A 19,873-nucleotide genomic window follows, 5' to 3' on the forward strand; every position below is an offset into this window, starting at 1 on the left:
TCCTCCAGCCTCAGTTAAGGCATCATGGTGTGTAGCTGAGTGTGTAGGAGGTATACTGCCTGCCTCAAGTGCTCTGTAATTCCTTAGGTACGTCGGAGACAATCACTTACCAGAATTTTCGGTAAGATCTGTGATGCTCTCCATATGTACACAGGCTGTAAAAGTGCCCTTTGTTAGTGAAGGCAGTCATGTTAATATGAAATGGAAAATCCATCAATGGCCCTGTTCTGTCAACTTTTATTCATTTGAAATGCCTCTTCTTTGAAATAGCTGATCTACTTCAAAAGATTTCCCACCTGAGCAACAAACACCTACACCTTTTTCATGACTTTTTAAAATATAATTGATTTTGAACCATCCTGTCAGACAGCTTTTCTGTCATAGTAACACATACAAGTCTTTGATTTAAGATAGAATTTTATGTAAGCTCTTTTCAAATTTAATTTTATGTAAACTGGTTTTTTTTTTTTTTGGGGGGGGGGGGGGAAGGGGGTTAAGTAAAAAAATAAGAGAACAGCCAAAAGGAAAAAAAAGCAATCTGAAAAGCAAAATATTTAAAACTATCCTGAGTGTTTCTTGAAGAAAATGTATTTTAGGCCTAGATAAAAAAAGGGAATGTGATCAAAAAACCCACCCCTTCATGGTTCAAGGGCAAATTAAGGGGACTGTAATGGGTAACAGTGTGTAATGGCACTTGAAAAATTGAAAGCTTGGCTAAATGAGGTGGGTGGGAAAGCCATGAAATGTGACAGGTCAAACTTGTGCAGGAGTATTAAAAGGCTAAAAGAATTTGAAGAATTCTACAGAGAGTATGATCAAACTGATAGTTAGAAGTTCTATAAATACACCAAAATCAGAAGAATGAGAAGTACACCGATAGGACACCTTTCTGACAAAGGGGTAACAGGGACATTCTGTGGCAAGGCCACAGGATTATCAAGTTGTCAGTATAATTTTGCAGGGTAGTTAGAAGGTCTCTGCAGGGAGTCCTGGGAACTGCAGACCTGTTGATAACAGAAATAAAAATACTGAGTCATAGAATCTTACAACCATAGAATGGCCAGGGTTGGAAGGAGCCTTAAAGATACAACCCCTCTGCCATGGTCAGGGACGCCTTCCACTAGATCAAGTTGCTCAGAGCCCCTTCCAACCCGGCTTTGAACACTCCCAGGGATGGGACAAAAAAAGATATGTATAATCAGACCCTGCTGGAAAGGAATTAATGTGACTTCTGTAAAGGAAAATCCTACCTCACTACCTCCTAGACTACTGTATGAATGTCAACAAGCACATGGAGAAGGGATATACTTTGACTATAAGATATCAGAATGGTCAAACAGCTACTGATAAGGTTCCATACCAAAGGTTACTAAAGAAACTAAGTTGCCCTTGTGATAGAAGGAAAGTCCTTTTATGAATTGGTTGAAGGATATGAAGCAAAAGGCTGGACCTTATGGTCATTTTTCAGGGTGGCAGTATCCCTGGTGGGTTCCCAAGGAATTCATGCTGTGAGGTTTACTCTATGAAGGCCAAGGTGAGGGTAGGACTGTGTTCACCAGGTCCTGCAGCGGTAGAAAAAAGGCGAGTTCAAAGAGAATTCGCTTTAAAAGACTTCTAAAGTATTGATTAAAGAAAACAGTGCAGCAGATGGTGAACTTCTGGAACCTGCTCTCAGAGGACACTATGGAGGGAGATATACAAGCTGGCTCAGACAAGCCTTTGACAAATTCATGAATTCTAGTCCACAAACAAAATCAAAAAAGGCCAGCTAAGGAAGTACTTCTCTATCACAACAGCTATGGATGCTGGCAATAAGGGCAATGGCCTGCAGAAACAGCCAGGCCTGTGTGCTTTCCCCGGGTAACAGCTCTGATTGTCACAGCTGGAGACAGAGTACTGGGCAAGATGGGCCATTGTTCTGACATAGCAAGATATTTCTTACACTCTAATAGCTCTGCATGTTTGCGTCTTTCAATGTCGAATTGTCATCCTCATTTATCTTTGTGTTATTAAAAATGCTATACCTCTCTCAGCAAATAAATGTTTTTCTCATAATTTGCCTCCATTTATTAGAGTGCTAGATACTATTTAATGGGCTAGGTGCTATATATAGTGGGAATTAATTGCCCTAGAAATTTGAGTGGTGAACACTTGGGATTCTAAGACAAATAGCTGCTTGATCACATCCAGGGTGAGTTAAAAGCATTTCTGATAACTTGAAATCATTGTAAATTGTTGTATTTGAATCTCTTTTGTAAACCTGTCTAAACGAATGTGCTAAAAAAAAAGGATTTATATTTAATTTGCCTGTATAAATGGTATTTTATGGGAAGAAATGTGTGTTACATAGAAAAATTACCTTAAAAATTGTTCTTATGATGACAGGAATATACAAAATGGCACTTTTACTTATAATGACTATTTTGAAAAAGAGACCATGAGTGATGAATACAGACAGATATACAATTATTGGTGATTAATGTGTGGCTTTTTTTGCAGGAACTTTTGCTTTAACTTCCTTAATATCTGCCAATGCAGTTGAGCGCCTTGTTCCTTCAGTCAGAGCTAATTTCACTGCAAACAATAATTCCGGAATTCTGGGTTTGTCGGAATTTGAAATGCAGAGGATTGGAGTTGCAGCAGCAGTTTCATTTTTAGGAGGAATCATTCAGGTTGGTGGTGATCACATTTTCTGTATGCTACTGATGTTCTGCCTTTGCAACAGCTGTGACATTCATAATACTTTTTTTACTTCTCTGAGAAGAACTAATGGAAACATCTGGTTCAATGGTCATAAATGATGAAATTAATGTGCTTTAAGAATTTGCTACTCTTTTGTTGAGATGTAGTAATTATCTGTATACATGCTCCTAATGTGTTACAATATGAAGCAAAAACCACATTCAGTCAGCTCTAATATAACGCTCACTTGCAGCTGGTGTCCCCTTTCCTTCTCCTTCAGAAATAAACATGAATCAGCTCCTGGTAAGCACTGACATATTCCTGAGGCTTTCTGTTGCCCTTGGCTTGAAAAGAAATACTATACAATATCCAATAATTAAAAACAGTAGGGAAAACTTTAAATTCTCTTTGGAGTTCACACACCCATCATTAAAGCGAAATAGTAAAACAGATGTCTTCAAATGATTCTCTAAAGTTTATTCAAATGATCAGAGGTCTTTTAAATTTCTTCTTTTTTCTTATTCTGGCCACAAGGGCCAAGTTCCTTTATCCATTGCCAGTTGCTTAGGTCTTCAAAGAAAGCTTCCCTCTTTTCTTGTAAATATTAAAATAGAAGAAATGTTCCAGCTTGCAATATTGCAACAACTCCTGGGTACCTGGGCTCCTGAAAGAAACCCAGACCCCTCCACTTGGTGCTTTGGATGCCTCTACCGTGCAGAGGAGGAGCAAAGGAGCCCATAATGGGATCTTCAGTAGCCTGTGTGCTTGGCAGGAACTGGGGTGCATACTTAATGTTAGTCACCAGGAAATATCAAGAAGCATTGTTATTTCTGTTGCATTTTTATAATTCTTTTATTGGTTTATGACCAGGATTCTTTTCGTGGATTATGGCTTGGGGTGGGAACATGAGGGACAGCCTACAGACAACACGGAAAGCAGAGCTGATGCAGATTGTGCGTGGCTGTGCCTGCACGTGCTGTCCCAGTGCACCACTATGTGAACCACAGCACCGCATCTTATGCAGGGTGCTTGCAACAGCAGAGCATGAATGCAGATCTTCATGCAAGAGACCTGTGCTCACAGGTTGGAAATCTCCTACATCATCCTCAGAGAGGCCAAAATGCCTCACACAGGAAGTTGGTGCCTGCATTCATTTGATCTCACTTCAAAATCCAGTGCAGAAATTATTTTGCTTGGTGGCTGTAGAATCCCATTAGATGTGTAAGTTCTCTAGACCTCTTACTCTTTCATCCTGAAAAGTTCTGCTTTTTCATATGACTTCAATTGCATCAGCTGATTTATCTCAGCCTATGTCCTGTTTAATCCTGACTGGAATGAGAAGAACTACAAAATCCTCCCTGCATCTTCAGAGCAGGTCTGGTAGGGAACTGTGCCATGTGCATGGACTCCTCTCTCAGGTCAACAATGTCACTTGCAATAGAATCATATTAACACAGGTGGTGCTTGTTGTGCTGGCACTAGTCCTTTCTGTGTGTTTAATGGTTGGAGACCAGAGTAAAATACTTATTTCCTAAAGAAGTGCCTTGAAGCTATTAATACTGTGATACGCAGGTGAAAGTCTGGATCAAGGCTGAGATTAAACTTTGCCATCTTCCCAGGTGCTGTTAAGTGTGGGAATCTATGTTTCTCATCATGATTCCAGTCTCCCAACTAACAGTTGCTGCAAACCCCAGAGAAGGTGACAGGGCACATTGTGCTCTTAATGGAGAGCTAAATCAGTCACCTTCTTCTATTTATCAGATTAGATTAGAAATTAATTAATAGCCTGGAGTTAATGTATATTCTGGGACAGGAAGCATTTGAGGCAACAGCTTTTCATTGAAGACATTCTGAAATACAAAAAGAAGTTGTATTTTCAGTGTAGTTGTTATTTGGGATGGTACTGCTCCGGGAAGGGAGCAGACCTGGGTTATGTTATCTACTATAAGACTTAAATTTTTCTGAAAAACAGTCAAAATGCAGCTCTCTAACCAGCCACTAATTGCACAAAACAATGGATGCTGTGACTAATCCATACCTTGGGCAGCCTCCACATGAAGGATGAAAAGTCCTTGCCAAAGCAGCTGTTTTGTTCTTGAGAAGAGTAGGTAAAGAGCTGAACACCCTCGGCCTAAAAAGCAATTTGATACTTTTTTCCCAGTAGCCTGGCTAAGTACTCTAAACAGCAAATAATATTATAAAACAAGGGAAAACATACAAAATAGTGAGTAATGGAGGGAAGGCATGGGGGGAGATGTTCTTGAGATGAACTGCTGTTGGCTAGTTTGTGTTTAGTACAGACCACAACTGTGCATTTATGTGTGAGGCAAACTCTGAGCAGGCTCTGTGAATCTCAGCGCCATCCAGACATGAAATAAATTAGAACTGTTTTCTGATCATAAGACAAGAACAGGTAGAGCTTATCAGAATTGAAATTTGGGGCTTAGCTGATTAAGTTTTTCTTAAGTAATATATTTCAGAGTCCTAAAGTGCTTCTGAAATCTAATGTTGAGGAAGTGTTCATAAAAGAGGGAAGATATTTAGTTATATTAAGAGGCATTCTGATGAAGATAAAATAGTATTAAAATAGAAAAGAATTAAACATAAAACCTGTAATTACCAAAACCATTTAATATAATGCTTTCATTATCTCATTTTTAAAAGCAGGCATAATGGAAGGCATAATGAAGATTTTTTTTAATGTTTGCGTAGCTGCTACTCTATAAGGAAAAACAGGGTATGGAAAACAAATCAACTTAATAGAATTCTTCCCTGATATTAAATACCTCAGAGGTATTGATGGGGAGAGAAAATGATGGAACATAACAGATACCTGTAGAGTAATTTTGTAATTAAATTGGATAGTCCCTTTATAACATTAAAAAAATCCTCAAAAGAGCTTTTGGGTAAGATTTTTTTTCCCTAGTAATATATTATATGTGCAAGAATACTCGCATAAATATATGTGTCTCTAAAAAAATATTAGCACACTAAATTGAAATTCAAGATTAAGATTTGCTGAATTAATAGAGGAAAGCTCCTTGCAGATCAAATTGAGAAAAAAAAAGTTTACCCTAGGAAAAAAGCTTTATTCTCTTAAGACCACAGTGTTATAGACTTCGGTTGGGCTACTCTTCTGTAAATGAGAAATAGATGCCTATTGCATTCCAGTCTTGAGACATTTTTATCGGTAATTTTTTCATCTATTGTATTTTAAAAACTAATGTAATTAGTTTCTGATATACCGTGTTGGAAATAAAAATGTTTCTGGTTTTCAGGAGAACAAATTTACACAGTCTATTATCAATTTGCTTAATAACGAAGGAGCACATTTGAATAAGAAGGGTGTTTTTGTTAGGCAATATTCTTGTCCAAATCTCTATTTCCCTGTGGGAAAAATGATGCTGCACTATTCTATGTTACACATAGTTCTGGAGGTAAAAACATGAGTCTATTGTACAGTGATAACCAGGAAAAAAGTTCATTTTTCTTTTAAAGTGGAAATACCTTCTTGGAGGCTCATATTCTGTATCTTGAAAACTACAAGTGGGCTGGGTGGATGCTCTGGTTCCCACAATTATGGTCGAGCATACCATGTGTTAGTACAGAAAGAATATAGAAAATACTTTTTCAGGTCCTGGAATGAGGAAAGTCCAATCTGCACACCATCAGAGGCTACCAGACACCCTCAAGACACCCAGAATGAACATAAGAGCTTCAACTCAGAAGACCAAAACCTACTGATCTACCAGTTAGATGTCTATTGAAACAGGCCAGGGAGAGTTTTAAATTGGCAACTCAGTCAGGCTGAACTATGTCTGTCTGTTTTGTCTGGAAGGTCCATAGATGTCTTCACTTTTGCAACCTTTGATTTTGAGATAACGAATAAAATGTACTAACTGAGAGGCTCACAGTCTGTACAGTTTCCCTCCAAGAGATGTTCCCCACGTCTGACCTCATCTACCCGCCCCATGCAGCAAATGATCAGAAAGGGCACCACCACTTTTGTTCGCTGTAATAGTGAAAAAACCCCTTCCAGCACAGTGACATTTTGAGGGGCTTAAAATTCATTCTCCAAAACTGAATCTGTGCAGAAGGTAAAATGATATCAGTCTTTCGATTTCTGTGGATAGAAAGTTTGACGTTAGTGATTTCCAAAGAACTGTTAAGTGATAAAAATTTTTACTGGCCATGAAGTTAAATTGACTACATGTTGAATGGAATTTTAATAATAATAATAAACTGAGCATGTTGTCATGGGAAGAAAGTATTGAAAGTGGACAAGAACCAAAGGTTCTGAATTAATGAACATAGAGGGCTTTGCTTTTTGCAATTGCTCATTTTTCTTCTACTGGCTGAATTCCCATTCTCTTCTACTTCTCAGTGTAAAATTATGGAACAGTAAAGACAGCTGCAAGAAAAGGTTCCCTTAGTATTATCTTTCTTCCAATTTGAAATGTACTTCTTTTTTTCTATTTATTTTTTTTAGAAATCACACCTTCCACCAGTTATGTCTAATCACTTCATTGTATACCTTGTTTCTGTGATCTTTTCTCCTTTACTGTGCATTAACTCAAGCCTGCTTTCCCTCATTTTCTCTTCATTTTTTCTCCTTTCCCTGAAAAGTCTTGATTCAATTTATGTGAGTTTATTCAAGAATGTATAGCTGGTGAAAGCAAAATTAATCTCAAGAAAGTTACTTCTTAATGAGCCTTTTTTTATGCTGTTATGTACTGAAAATGCCACACAAATAACCAATAGCCAAGTGCCTTTCAAACCATTTTTATATTGTGCATGTCCTTTCCCTGAAATATGCTTTTCTTCTCTAGGAACGAAGTTTTTTAAAATTAAAAATTCTGAATACAATTCTAAAATATGTGAAAATTTTGTTTCTTTTACACTTCAAGAAAATCCCAGTATTACTACAAATAAGGGAGAAAAATATTTGCCTTTTTTTTCTTTTTTAATTTTCTGTTCTAGCACTTCACTGTCACTTTTCTCTGTAATTTGTCTGCATCAGGAAGGAAGAGAAATCATACAATATACCAGAAAATAAAGTCGAAGACCTGCAAAAATGAGCATCACAACTGTAGCCAAGACAAAGCAGATTGTTAGACATTTCTTTAAGAATATTGAACTTTCTACATTTTGGTCAGTGTTACTGGGTGAAAGATTTTATGACATAGTGCAATGTAATGCAATTGTGTGGTGTCAGCTTAACTCAGTTTCAAATGGTGTTTATTCAAAATGCAGTGGCAGCCAAACTTACATGGCTGTTGCCCAGCATGGAGGGTTAATTGTAGAATCAAGCTGGGCTTGCGTAATTTTAAGTATATCTGTCAAGAAAACTCACATGGAACTAGATTTGGGAGGCTTGTTTCAAAACTTTTTGCCTCCTCATGATCTAATCGGTTTCTGTGCATTACTCATGTTGCAAGGACTACAGGAGGTTCCCATACCAGCTTATGCTGAAAAGTACACCCTCCACCCAGGATGTTTTCTGTTCTGGTTGCTTCACTGTTAGACCTTCTCCATGGAAGATGTATGGGTGAACATCATATTTATTTAGCTATCATGTAAATAAAGAGTAGGATGTTCATGATGAAGAAGAACTGTCTTTATTTCTGGAAGTCCTGAGCTACCTTCTGCAATAAGGAGGGGGGACCAAGTGTAGTCTGTTGCTTGTTTAACTGAGTGGCTACAGAAATTGTCTAACTGAAACCATACTCATGGTTTGCATGTATTTTACATAGCCTACGGTTACAAGCAACCAATAAAATCTATATTTGAAATGTGATCTTTTAGTTAGTACCTGTGAAGCATCCTCTTAAAATGATGATTTAAAAAAAAAGTAAAAATAAATAAGTAAATCTGAGAGTGATGCTGAAGTTTCTAAGTTCAGCAATTATTTTCCTGTAACTCACAGTAAAAACTTTCTCTGAAATGCTAGTAGTAACTAATACTTCTTTGTGACATTATGCAGTACACAGAATTGTCTCTGCGGTTTAGATTCCAAAGCTAAATAAACATCCAATTTTCTGGAAGCTAAGCTATTACACAGTTAGAAATTTCACATTGAGACAATAGAAACTGATCTTAGAAAACAAACAAAAATTCACCCGGGAAGGGAGAATTTAATTCTTATTGAACTTTGCTACTGTGAGCAATGTTTTAAATATATTAGTAGGCACACTGTTAGAACAAACAGCTAAACAAAATATCTGAAATTTGTAATTATCAGTTTTAGGCCTGACTAAATAAATTACTACCCACTGAGGGTATGCAGTAATTATCATTATTGGAGTCCAATCTTGAATGACAATCAATGTTCCAATTGCTCATAGTACAGAGCAATTTACATGCTATTAGTGGGAAATAGAAGAAAAATCTCAGATTTAATCTCTCAAATAGAAGAGGAAATTGCTCACTAGAGATTTTGTAGTAAATTAAAAGCCACTTATTTTGGTATTTTTGTTTCTTTTGTGGTACTATGCTCAAAGCTCACTGCATACAGGTGAGTTTTATGGTGAAAAAAATGAATGGTGTTCAGACATAAAGAATGATATCATCTGAAAATGATACTTTTAGCTTCAGAACAAAACAAAACAAAAAAGCAAGGGAGACTGTATTATATTCCAAAATTATGATATTTAGTATGATAAACACAAAATTAACCTCTTAGGAAATATGGTAACAAACAACTCTGTGCCAAGAGCATGCAACTTTTCAGGCAGAAGAACAGCAAATGCAAAAGACCATAGAAATAAGAAACTGCAAAACTCATTGTAAGGGGAGATAATGTCAATGTAACTTAATGTGGATCAGAAAAGCATTAAACATTACGTAAACCACAGCAGCAACTGTAGTCATGTGACAACTTTGTTGAAAGAATTCAGAGTTGTCAAATCTCATACTTCGGAGGGAAAGGCTCTTTGAAGTCCAGGATAAGGGGAGAAAACAGTTGAACACAATAATACTTTGTCCTGTACGCCTACGAAGTACCTACAATAATTGTAGATTCCACTGTAGTTTAAATTCCTGGATTAGAGGTCTCACCACAAGACTCTCCATAGCACCTCATAAATTTGGTATCTGTTGAAATTACTAATGTTGGGAATCCTGATAGTGACATGATGGCAACCAGTAAGCTGGGGCAAGATATGGCCCTTGGCCCATTGAGGTTGGATAGCAGTGGAGCAGGAATGAGACTTAGAACCAGTCCCACTTTTGAGTTGCTGTACTTCGTGTTGCAGTGTCGAGTTGATGTTTTTATGGTGTTTATCGTGCTCACGTATTTGAGCAGGAGAGAATACTAAGAGTTTCTTTGAGTCTGCTTTTGTTACCAAACCAGTGTTAGAGTCTGGTAAACTAGTGAGTAAAATAGTGCAGGTAAACCCACAAAACTTCAGTGGGTTCCATTTTCAGCTACATTTGTCCTTCAAAGGACTTTTGCTTTGTACCTTTAGCTCATTTATCTTATAATTTATTAAAAGGACTCTGGCTCATTGTCCTATCACCAAGAAGCTGCATTTATAGTTGCTGATCCTCCTGCCTTTGCCTTCTAGGTAGCGATGTTTATGCTGCAGTTGGGCAGTGCCACTTTCTTGTTAACAGAACCCGTGATAAGTGCGATGACAACAGGAGCAGCTACACATGTTGTGACTTCACAAGTGAAGTATCTGCTGGGAATGAAAATGCCATATATATCGGGACCACTGGCATTTTTTCATGTGAGTTCATTGGAAGAGATGGGTTACTTCATTAGCTATCATTTTGTTAAATAACAACGCTATTTGTCTCTGTGTAAGAGTAAGGAATTTGTTATACACATGTGTGAATGAACAGAAGATGAGCCTTCATCTTGCTTTGATTGTTAGTAAGAAAAGATTTGGAAAAACTTGATAGAGAACTAGCAGGAATGGGCACAGTAATTAATTTAAAATAGATGTGTTAGGGCCTCAATAATTTCATTTATTATTCTGAGCCATTATACACTCATACAGGGAGGGTAATCTCTTTCTGGATCAGCACATGGAAGGAATATAAACATAAATTTCAACATAGTTTCTTCATATGCTGCTGAATGAAATCTGACCATGATTGTGGTAAAAGGAAAGTGACCCATGATTTGTGCATCTCCTATGCAAAAATTACTCTAGATATGTTGTTTATTACTTTATGACATGATACTACTTTGCCATAAACACAGCAAATGGACAGCTTTAAGGTAATTTTTATAAAATGCATGCAGCATTTCATGCAGTATTGTTGCAAATGAGCAGTTAGGCTGCTTAAAGAATCACCATTGGCAAAAGCAGGTATGAGCTTAATACGAACTTATGAAAGTGCGACTCTAACAGAGTTCAGTGGCAAGGTTCACTCACTTACTCCAAGGATGAAGCATTCATAGGAAAATTGCATTAGTATCAACTTAGAATGGTTTGCATGGAGACCGAGGTTGAAAAGGGTAAGGGTGCAAAGGGTATGGATACAAAAAGATAAGGTGAGCCAAAGGGTTTAACAGAATTTCTTCACTGAGTAATTTAACATTTATGAAGTGATTAAATGGGATTTTTAATAAATATAACAGACTTAATTACAGTTCCATGGTAACAACATTCACACCATAGTAAATTTACACTCACACACACAGGCAGAGATGTATACATGTCAGTCTGTGAGTGTAAAGGTGCTTATCAAAAATTCCCCCTGGCTTCAGTGAAATACTCATGGCAAATGCCTGAGTGTTTCTCAACAGGCAGGTGTTGCACCTCGAAGAGTATGTGCATGTCTGTGTATCAGCCCAGGCCTCGCTGTAAGTGATGGTCTTTTGAGAATCGCAGACTTGAGGGTTCATGAGCTCTGAGAGGTGCCCCACTGAGGGAGGTGATGGCACAGCCCACTGTGGCCCAGAAGAGCTCAGAGGGACTCACTTAGGACTCCTCTGTCACAAGGTGATTTGCTTTAGTCATGAGTTAGTTTCCATCCTGGCCATAACCCACGCTGGCAACTACTGGAGTTTCCAAAACACTTGGAAATTGTTTCCAAAACTTCAGCAACAATGGTGCCGTTCTGCTTGGGCTCCAGGTCAGGTAGGGAATGTTCTAAGGCTGTCAGGGGATGACTGATCACCCTTTGTTCTCCACCTGGGCCGGACAGCGGATGTTGCTGTTACAGTGTTGCTCCCACCTGTATCACGGGAGAGCACCTGGTGCGCTCAAGGACATGTCACCGCCCGGCTGTTTGGTCAAGGGCAGGGGGTGATGCACCACCACCACTGTCATGGTTACAGCCCTCAGAAAGTACATACTTTTGGCCGAAACCTTAAAGAGCAAAGTTGTATAATCTTATTACACAAAAGACATGAATATATTCTTGATGGTTACTTATTCCAGCAAGCCCTGAGTTTAGGTGCTGTGAGCACAATCTCTTGGCATTATTCGTACTACAACACTCCCTGCCAAAATGATACATTGCTCATAGTAAAACTGTATTTACTTGCTGAGGTGATATTTAAGTTGCACTGATAGTGAGACTTCATCCAGTCAGCCACTAAATTAGGACACCTTATTTAAAAGCACTGACTGTCTTTGTGTCCTTTATTTTTTCTTATTATTTTGGGAAATTTGCTAATGTGAACTCTTTGATTAGAAGATATTGCTTTTTAGAATGTTTTTTTTTTTCATAGTATTTTATAAATTTGGCAGTTTTTCATATGGATAGTAAATTGGTAAGTTTTTTACAGGACCAATTTATTAATGAAAATTAGGGGCATGTAATAAACACAATTAATTTATCCATTTATCTTGCAGAGACATACCTAAAAGTGTCATAGCCATTTCTATGAATAGCCAGTTGGCTTATGAGACTATTAAAAATGATTCTTCACATATTAATTTTTTTTATTATTTAAAAACCTTTTCATAAATGATTCTTAATATAAAATGTGAATAGCCTCTTTTTCATGGTGTTTCCATGGAGACTGTACTTACATATAGGAATATTGTCATCTTGTAGAGATGACTGGTGTTAAGTACTGCAGCCAAGGCATAATCAGAATATACATTATGAGCAATAATAAAGAACTGCAGTGATATGAAGAAATATTTCCACGTTGGTGTGCTCATGATATCATAAATGAGGTCATTCAAATGCTTTGAAAGAAATCTATTCCCTTATCCCTTGTATTTTTAATGTATTTGAAACAAGTTCTTTGCCTTTCACTTCTCTTTTGAAATCAAACCCCTCTGAACACATTCCAAAGAAAAATTTTCCTGATTTTTTTTAAGGTTCTGAATTGCTCTGTAAATTGTGTGAAAATAAATTACCAAAAAAAAATTTGTTCTGTACAACTTGAAAGAATAATAAAAAAGGGGCAGTTTTACTACATAAATGTTTTAAAATGTTTCTGGTATCTATTCAGACTTATGAGTTTCCTTAAGAAGGTACAGTATCTCAGTCAGAAACACCAGAGCTAGACTTTAACAATAATTTTCTTCTGTCATTGTAGTTTTATGTGAAAATTATATGAATTAGATATAAAGTAGTTTGCACATGTATCTAGAGAGTGAAAGGCAACTTTGGCATCTCTCTGGACATGTTCTTTACTTCAAATCCTTGAAATCCAAAGACTGGTACTTTTGCTTACATTTTTTTTCTTTGTCCACTCCAAAACACCTCCCACTCACAAAGCCAAGTTTTGCCTCAGGCAGCCTTTGGGTTGGCAAAGCAAGAATAAGAATGTTTAATAAAGTGTGATAGGAGAGTTGCAAGTATAGCAAGCCAGTGAAATGAATTCTTTATAGCATGTGAGATCATGGTTAAATACGTAGAAAGGGACTATGCATATGGAGAACAAATCTAGTACACTGGCCTTGAGCCTGTGGTATTTTTGTGTTTACACATAGTTCACGTAACTTATTAAATTTTGTTTTCCCTGTACATAATTTGTCACAATTCAGTTGAGCTGCACAGTGCAGCACCACTTGGTACTTTGCAAATGGAAAGGGAAAAGTGAAGGTGAAGAAAAATAATGAGGGAATACTGCATGTGAGAGCAAACTTTACAAGGGACAAGAAAAGTGTCAAGTTTTACTCAGCATCTGAAAACAGAAGAACATACATGTATTTGCTCTTTATTTATGTATAGATATGTTTCTCTTTCCACACGTTTCTGAGAAAATACAATACTGCAAAATGAACTGCAATGTAAGAAACTTGCTTTGCAAAACGGCGTCTTTTGTGGCCATGCTGCAAGTTTGTTGCAAAATCCTTGTGTGGTTTTGCTGAAATTATCTGAAAAAAATCCCAAACTTTCATGTTCTGCTATCAGTCCTTTTTTTTCACCCCTTTTTTACCCAGTTACTTATACAGTTTACAATATTTGCCTGTACATTTTCCCTCCAGTGTGACATATTTAAAAAAAATCAGAATGAAATATTTTTTAAAATGAAATGAGGTTTCACTCTTAAAATGCATTTTGTTAAATAGCATGTTCCTTTAATTCTTTTGTTTGCTTCAGCCTCTATACTTATTTTAGGGCTAATCTTTTGGGGTTTCATGTATACACTAAAAAACCCAACTCAGAGCGTTTCATTATTATATCCAAATACACATCCTTTCTAGAATATAAACCACTACAACATTCAATATCACCCTATGAAAGTATGTGAAAATATGGTGGAACTCGAAACTGCTGGTTTCCCACGAGAAAAGGAACATTCAATGTCTGTATATATATGTGCAAAGCTGGAATACTTCTTGTTTCACTTAGGTCCAAATTTGCACTGATTACCAAAAAGTCCACTGATTGCTTATGATATTGTCAGATAGGTTCCATTAAGAATCTTTACACAAAACTAGCAGTAAAGCTAAAAGCACAAGAGGCAAACAGCTCAATTAATATATTATTGCTGATTTTAAAAACTTTTAAAATTATATAATGAAAAAGATTGCTTCATACACTGTAATATCAAGCTAAATTCTGCTGGATAATTTCCAAATTATTTCAGTGAGTGCATTATCAAAATATGGTAAATTCTGAATTTATAATTATGTTTTTGATTAAAACATTTGTAAATACTTCTTTTGAATCAGATGCAGATGCTACTGCAAGTTTTAGCTTTATGTACTTAGGATTTATAGTTTGATCTTGGCTAAGTACAGTAACTGACTGGACAGAGTACCATGTAAAATCTATAGTTTAAAGAAATGTCTATTATATATGGTAATTGCATTCATGTTAAGAGCCACATGCTCTTTCTTTCTTGTGAAAGGGTCTCCTTGCTTTACTGGTCATATCATGAATTGAGTGGTTTTAGGTTTTCAGAAAATGGTTACCCAGGAATCAACTAGTCAGTCAAAGCCCTTTAGTCTAATGCAGTAATTAATTTCATATTAATGTATTACTGCCAGAATTGTTTTAGTGTACTACAGACGCTTTGGGCATAGGGCTGTTTGGGCTACTGAATTCGAATGAGGTACAAAGTTTTGGTAGTTCCATTATTTTTCATTTATTGACTGATGTAGACTAAATACAGAAGGGTACGATTTCAAAAGAAACACCAAAGGATGTACTAGGCAGTTCATATAAAGATTCTGTTGCAAAGTCTGAAAAACCTATGGCAAAGGTTTACAAGATTTGGATATATATTTTTAAAATTAAATGGAAGTGTCAATGTGTCAATAGAAGTTTTTTAGTCAATTTGAAAGATGGAAATTATAGCTTGTGCATATTTCTTCACTAAAATTGTATTTATTTACTCAGTCTTTTGTCTCACTTTGTCTAGGAAAATTAGGTTTAATGCCATGAACACAGATAGCTAATGCTGACACTTTAATAGACAGCATTCATTTCAAAACAAATCACATCTCTCTCACTTCAGCAAGTAGGAATCAACCCATTTCTTCCCTTTTCTTGCCACTTCACCTTAGATCTAGCTCACTCTTTGTTGAGTTTGTGGGCAGTTTTCCAGATTGCCTCCTTTTGTCATAATTAATCACAGCTTCTGCTTGGGCACTGAGCCAAGTCCTGTCCTTTCTTGAAAATGCATTCTTGGAAAATTATGGGTACAGAGCCTAGTTCCAAGCCACTCAAGATACAATCCACATATTGTCTGATTACAGTAGGGCAATATGTGGTTAAAAACTGTGGTTTAATTGCCATTCTTCAGATTTAAGACATTTCTAGATCACATTACTTAACAAGTTGATTTTAAAATATTTTCCTGGTTTCTGAGAAATGTTTCTGCTGGGTTTTATTGTGCATTCTTAATTGAAACTCTAAGGGCTAAATTTCAAAGGACTGGACTACTTTTTCCTCTTTATGAGGAAGTTACCTTTCTGTAACGAAATTTAGATTGGGTTTTTTTCCATTTCTAGATTTTGAAAATATTCTCAGAGAGAAAAAATCAGGAAGTTATTTTAATTTACTCATTCTTCAATATGAGCATCACCTCTTCAATGAGTGCCAGAATCAGAACAATAGAAATAAATTTTATCATCATATTGACTACCTTTCTGCTAGAACAGGGTTTTTTCCTAAGATAATTCTCTAGTACTTTTTCCTGTCCAATATAAATATATGTATTTAAGCTCCAGACTGTCAAAACTTGTTAGTATTATACATGTATTTGAATATAAGTTCTCTGAAGCAGAAAATTATTAATCTTTATTTTGATAAAATTACAAGTGTCACTTTTGATTTTTTTAGTGGTCTTCTTAATCATTGCCGGAGAAAACACCTTTTTTTATATATCATTATTATTATTTCAAGCCCCAGTTGCTTGATTTTATTATCCTTAATGTCGGGGTTTTAAAAAAAAAGTTACTTGTGATGATGTCTAAATCTACATCCTACATCTTAACTTCTGTTATCTCTATGGTTTATATTTCAGGATGCACAGTAGTTCCCAGAATTTAAATGCAGAAGTCAGGGGATTGAGCCTACCTTGTTTATTCCCCTACAGCTTTAGTAAGCATATGTATTGTATCCATATTTATGGCTTGCTGTTGTTCCAGGCAATAGACTGTTGCTTTTCTTCAGGAGTCCTGAAAATAAGTTGTGATAGAGATCTCATTATTTCTTTATTTATCAGGATAGATATTCTCTCTTTCTTCACCCCTTCTAACTGTTTCAGCAAACTTCTAATTTTTTTCATTACTTTCTCTTAATCTGCTATCATACTGATTTATGCCTTATTTCCTGAACCCACAAATTCAGCATAGAGGCAAAATTATAGTTCACTGTGTCATCTGTGCTGGTTTGAAGGCAACTGCATTCTTCCGAGTCTGTTACTTACAACATTGTATTCATCATCAAATACCCCGTTGCTCATCACTGTTGTTCATTCTACGCCTGTTCCATATTTCTATTCCCCATGTTCCTTACAATTCAGCACCATATTTCCTTTCTTCATCACAGATCCAACTATACTTTTCTAACTTGTTTTACAGGTTATTGCAGCACTTATTAACTGCTGAAAAGCTGAAGGCCTCCCATTCACAGCTCCATAGCTCTGGCCTGGTGTCCTCTTTCCCTTTTAGCTCTGCAGTCAGCAGAAAAGGAAATAAACTGGGCTAAACAGATAACTTTAGTTATTTAAATCACCAATAACATATGTATGCAAGCTTGGCAGCCATTTAGTGTGTGCAGCCCCTGGACCTGGTCAAAGCATGCTCCATGGAGCACTGTGAAAGGGGTAAGAGCAACCAGCGGGGAGACTGAGGATGGCCTGCTGAAATTACTCTGGAAAAACGACCCACAGATTGCAGAGGATGCCCTGAAGAGGATGCTCATCTTGGAAGATTCCTGTTGCATCTCTTCCCATCCAGCCACTACTGCATTTTTCATTCCCTTTTCTTTTTTTCTCTTCTTCTCTTTCCCCCTGTTTTCTGTCTTTTAATTTTTTTTTCTCAGAAATAACTTTTACTACTAGAATTGGTGGATGTTTTATGCTATGTCCACTACAAATAAACCTTTGTGCAAGAATCTTTTCTCAAAATTTTTATGTGGCACTCATTTATCTCACTGAACTTAATGAGACTGAATAAGAAAAGGAAACATATCACATTTATTGGAATTTTATCACTTTCTTCTACCCATAGAAATGTTAATTTATACAAATATTCGCTGCTTTTTTTTTTTTTTTGGTGTGTTTTCAAAAATCCATAGGAGTAGTAAATTTGTGGATTTCCTTCCTTGTAAAATCTAAAGTACAGGCCAAGAAGTTGACCAATGACTCAGCTCCTGCAGTATTGATTCAGCTGTCACTGATTATTTGTCTGAAGCTGTGAGAAGATGCCATAGCATGTGATCCAGAATATATTTTTTTTGACATGTGATTGTTATTTGCTGTTCACTGTAGATTTATGCCTATGTGTTTGAGAATATCAGATCAGTTCAGTTGGAGGCATTACTTCTCTCCTTGCTGAGCATTGTCGTGCTTGTTCTGGTTAAAGAACTGAATGAGAAATTTCAGAGAAACATTAAAGTTGTCCTTCCCATCGATCTACTTTTGGTAAGTACAAAATTATATATCAGGCTTTTTCTTACAAAGCTTTTAGTAGCTCAATCTGCTGAAGTTTACTGTGCTGTCTATAGTTACCCACACCCACACCTGCCACTTATTAAATGGACAGCTGATTTTCATGGCTGTAAGTTAATTGTAAGAACAGGAAACAGTATGGCTAAATAATTAAGGAAGAAATGACATACAGTCCCAATTTGTATAATATTTTTCATATGTTCAGTACTTTTTACATAATCACAAGAACATGAAGCCTAGAATGTTGAAGTGTAAGGAGTTTGAAATAGAAAATTAAAAGTAACTGGCACATTATAACTCCAGGCAAGTCTTGTTCTGAGTAGTTGTGACTTAGATGTTGCTTGTTATTTATCTACAACAAAGTTAAATAGCTATGCCATTGCTTTCTATCATTTTACTAACAGTTTTCCTTTAACATGGTATAGACAAAATTGAAATTAGCAATTGCATTATAAACCCCTGATTTAAGGATTAAGTTGTAGTCAAATGATCGGCAACAGATCACCATCAGAAGGTTTCTGTTTTTCTTTAGACCTCTAAAAGAAAATACAAAGTATGAAGGATAGTTGTCTTTTAGGGTGTATCATCGCAATTACTCTTTTACTGGAAAAATTTACAAGGACAAAATTCTGGAAAAGGAGGAAGTGTGGTCCCGGTCTCAGTGTTACCTTTTTAAAAATATTGGATAAAATGTACCAGCAAGGTTTGCAGGTACTAAGGATTGCAGACTGGAACTCATACCTGTTCTATTGTGATTTGTGTATTCATCTCATCTGAAATATGAGGAAATGAGTTTGAATCTCCTCGGGGTCAAACTTTCCACTCCCTCTGCAAGATTCATACCTGCTAGAACATAAGAGGCAGACATATCTGCTGTGTTTTGTGCTGAAGTCAACACTGCCAGTCTGGATCAGATGTGCTCAGAGAGCATCAGCTGAATCAGGAACACCTCAATTATGAGCTACTTTAAGCTGCTCACATGAATGGCAGTGCTCTGGGGCACATGCTGAATAGAGGGACTTCGGACACTGATTGCCAAGGTTCCTGAGGCTTTACAGAGAGTCATACAAATCTCTTTCATTAACACGGAATGTACAAACTGCACTATAGTCTCATTTCATTACTGTGTCCAAATCTTAGTTTCTTTTGACTCTTCCACATATGCAAAAAATAAATCATTATAATACTTTCCTGTTTTACTGGACTGATTTAAGGATAAATGTATGTGCCATGTACTTAGGTACAGCAACAATAGCGACCGTGTCAGAAGCAACAGAAATGTAACATCTTTTTCTGTTTGAATCAATAGATAATTGTTACATCCATTGCTTGCTACTGTGCTGATATGGAATACATCTACGGGATAGAAGTTGTGGGAAATATTCCTAAAGGGTAATGTTGGTTTTATTAGCTTGTGGCTTTTAAATATCTTTATTTCTGAGAAAGTCTCTGAAAAGGTCAAAGTAGTTTCTGAAATAAGAATTGGTAAAAATCTATTTTGTTTGTTCCCCGTCTCCTCAAATACTCTTTCACAATTCCATCTCATATTAACAAGTTATATGTGCATAGATATCATCACAAAAATGCATTCTTGTACATTTCATTAGCTTTTTATTGATTTGTGGAATAAAAAGTAGGTACTAAGTA

General features: G+C 36.4%; 1 protein-coding gene across 1 annotated transcript in view; it reads left to right on the top strand.

The window, feature by feature from the left end:
* The window catches only part of SLC26A7 (solute carrier family 26 member 7), a 71,030-nt gene that overhangs the window by 15,474 nt on the left and 35,683 nt on the right, over nucleotides 1-19,873 (top strand). The window contains exons 3-6 of the mRNA XM_032129087.1: nucleotides 2,500-2,672; nucleotides 10,248-10,412; nucleotides 18,047-18,199; nucleotides 19,536-19,618. Coding sequence (XP_031984978.1) covers nucleotides 2,500-2,672; nucleotides 10,248-10,412; nucleotides 18,047-18,199; nucleotides 19,536-19,618 — 574 coding nt within the window. The remainder of the gene's footprint in view (nucleotides 1-2,499; nucleotides 2,673-10,247; nucleotides 10,413-18,046; nucleotides 18,200-19,535; nucleotides 19,619-19,873) is intronic.

Source organism: Corvus moneduloides, chromosome 1, assembly GCF_009650955.1.
Source record: "Corvus moneduloides isolate bCorMon1 chromosome 1, bCorMon1.pri, whole genome shotgun sequence".
NCBI lineage: Eukaryota > Metazoa > Chordata > Aves > Passeriformes > Corvidae > Corvus > Corvus moneduloides.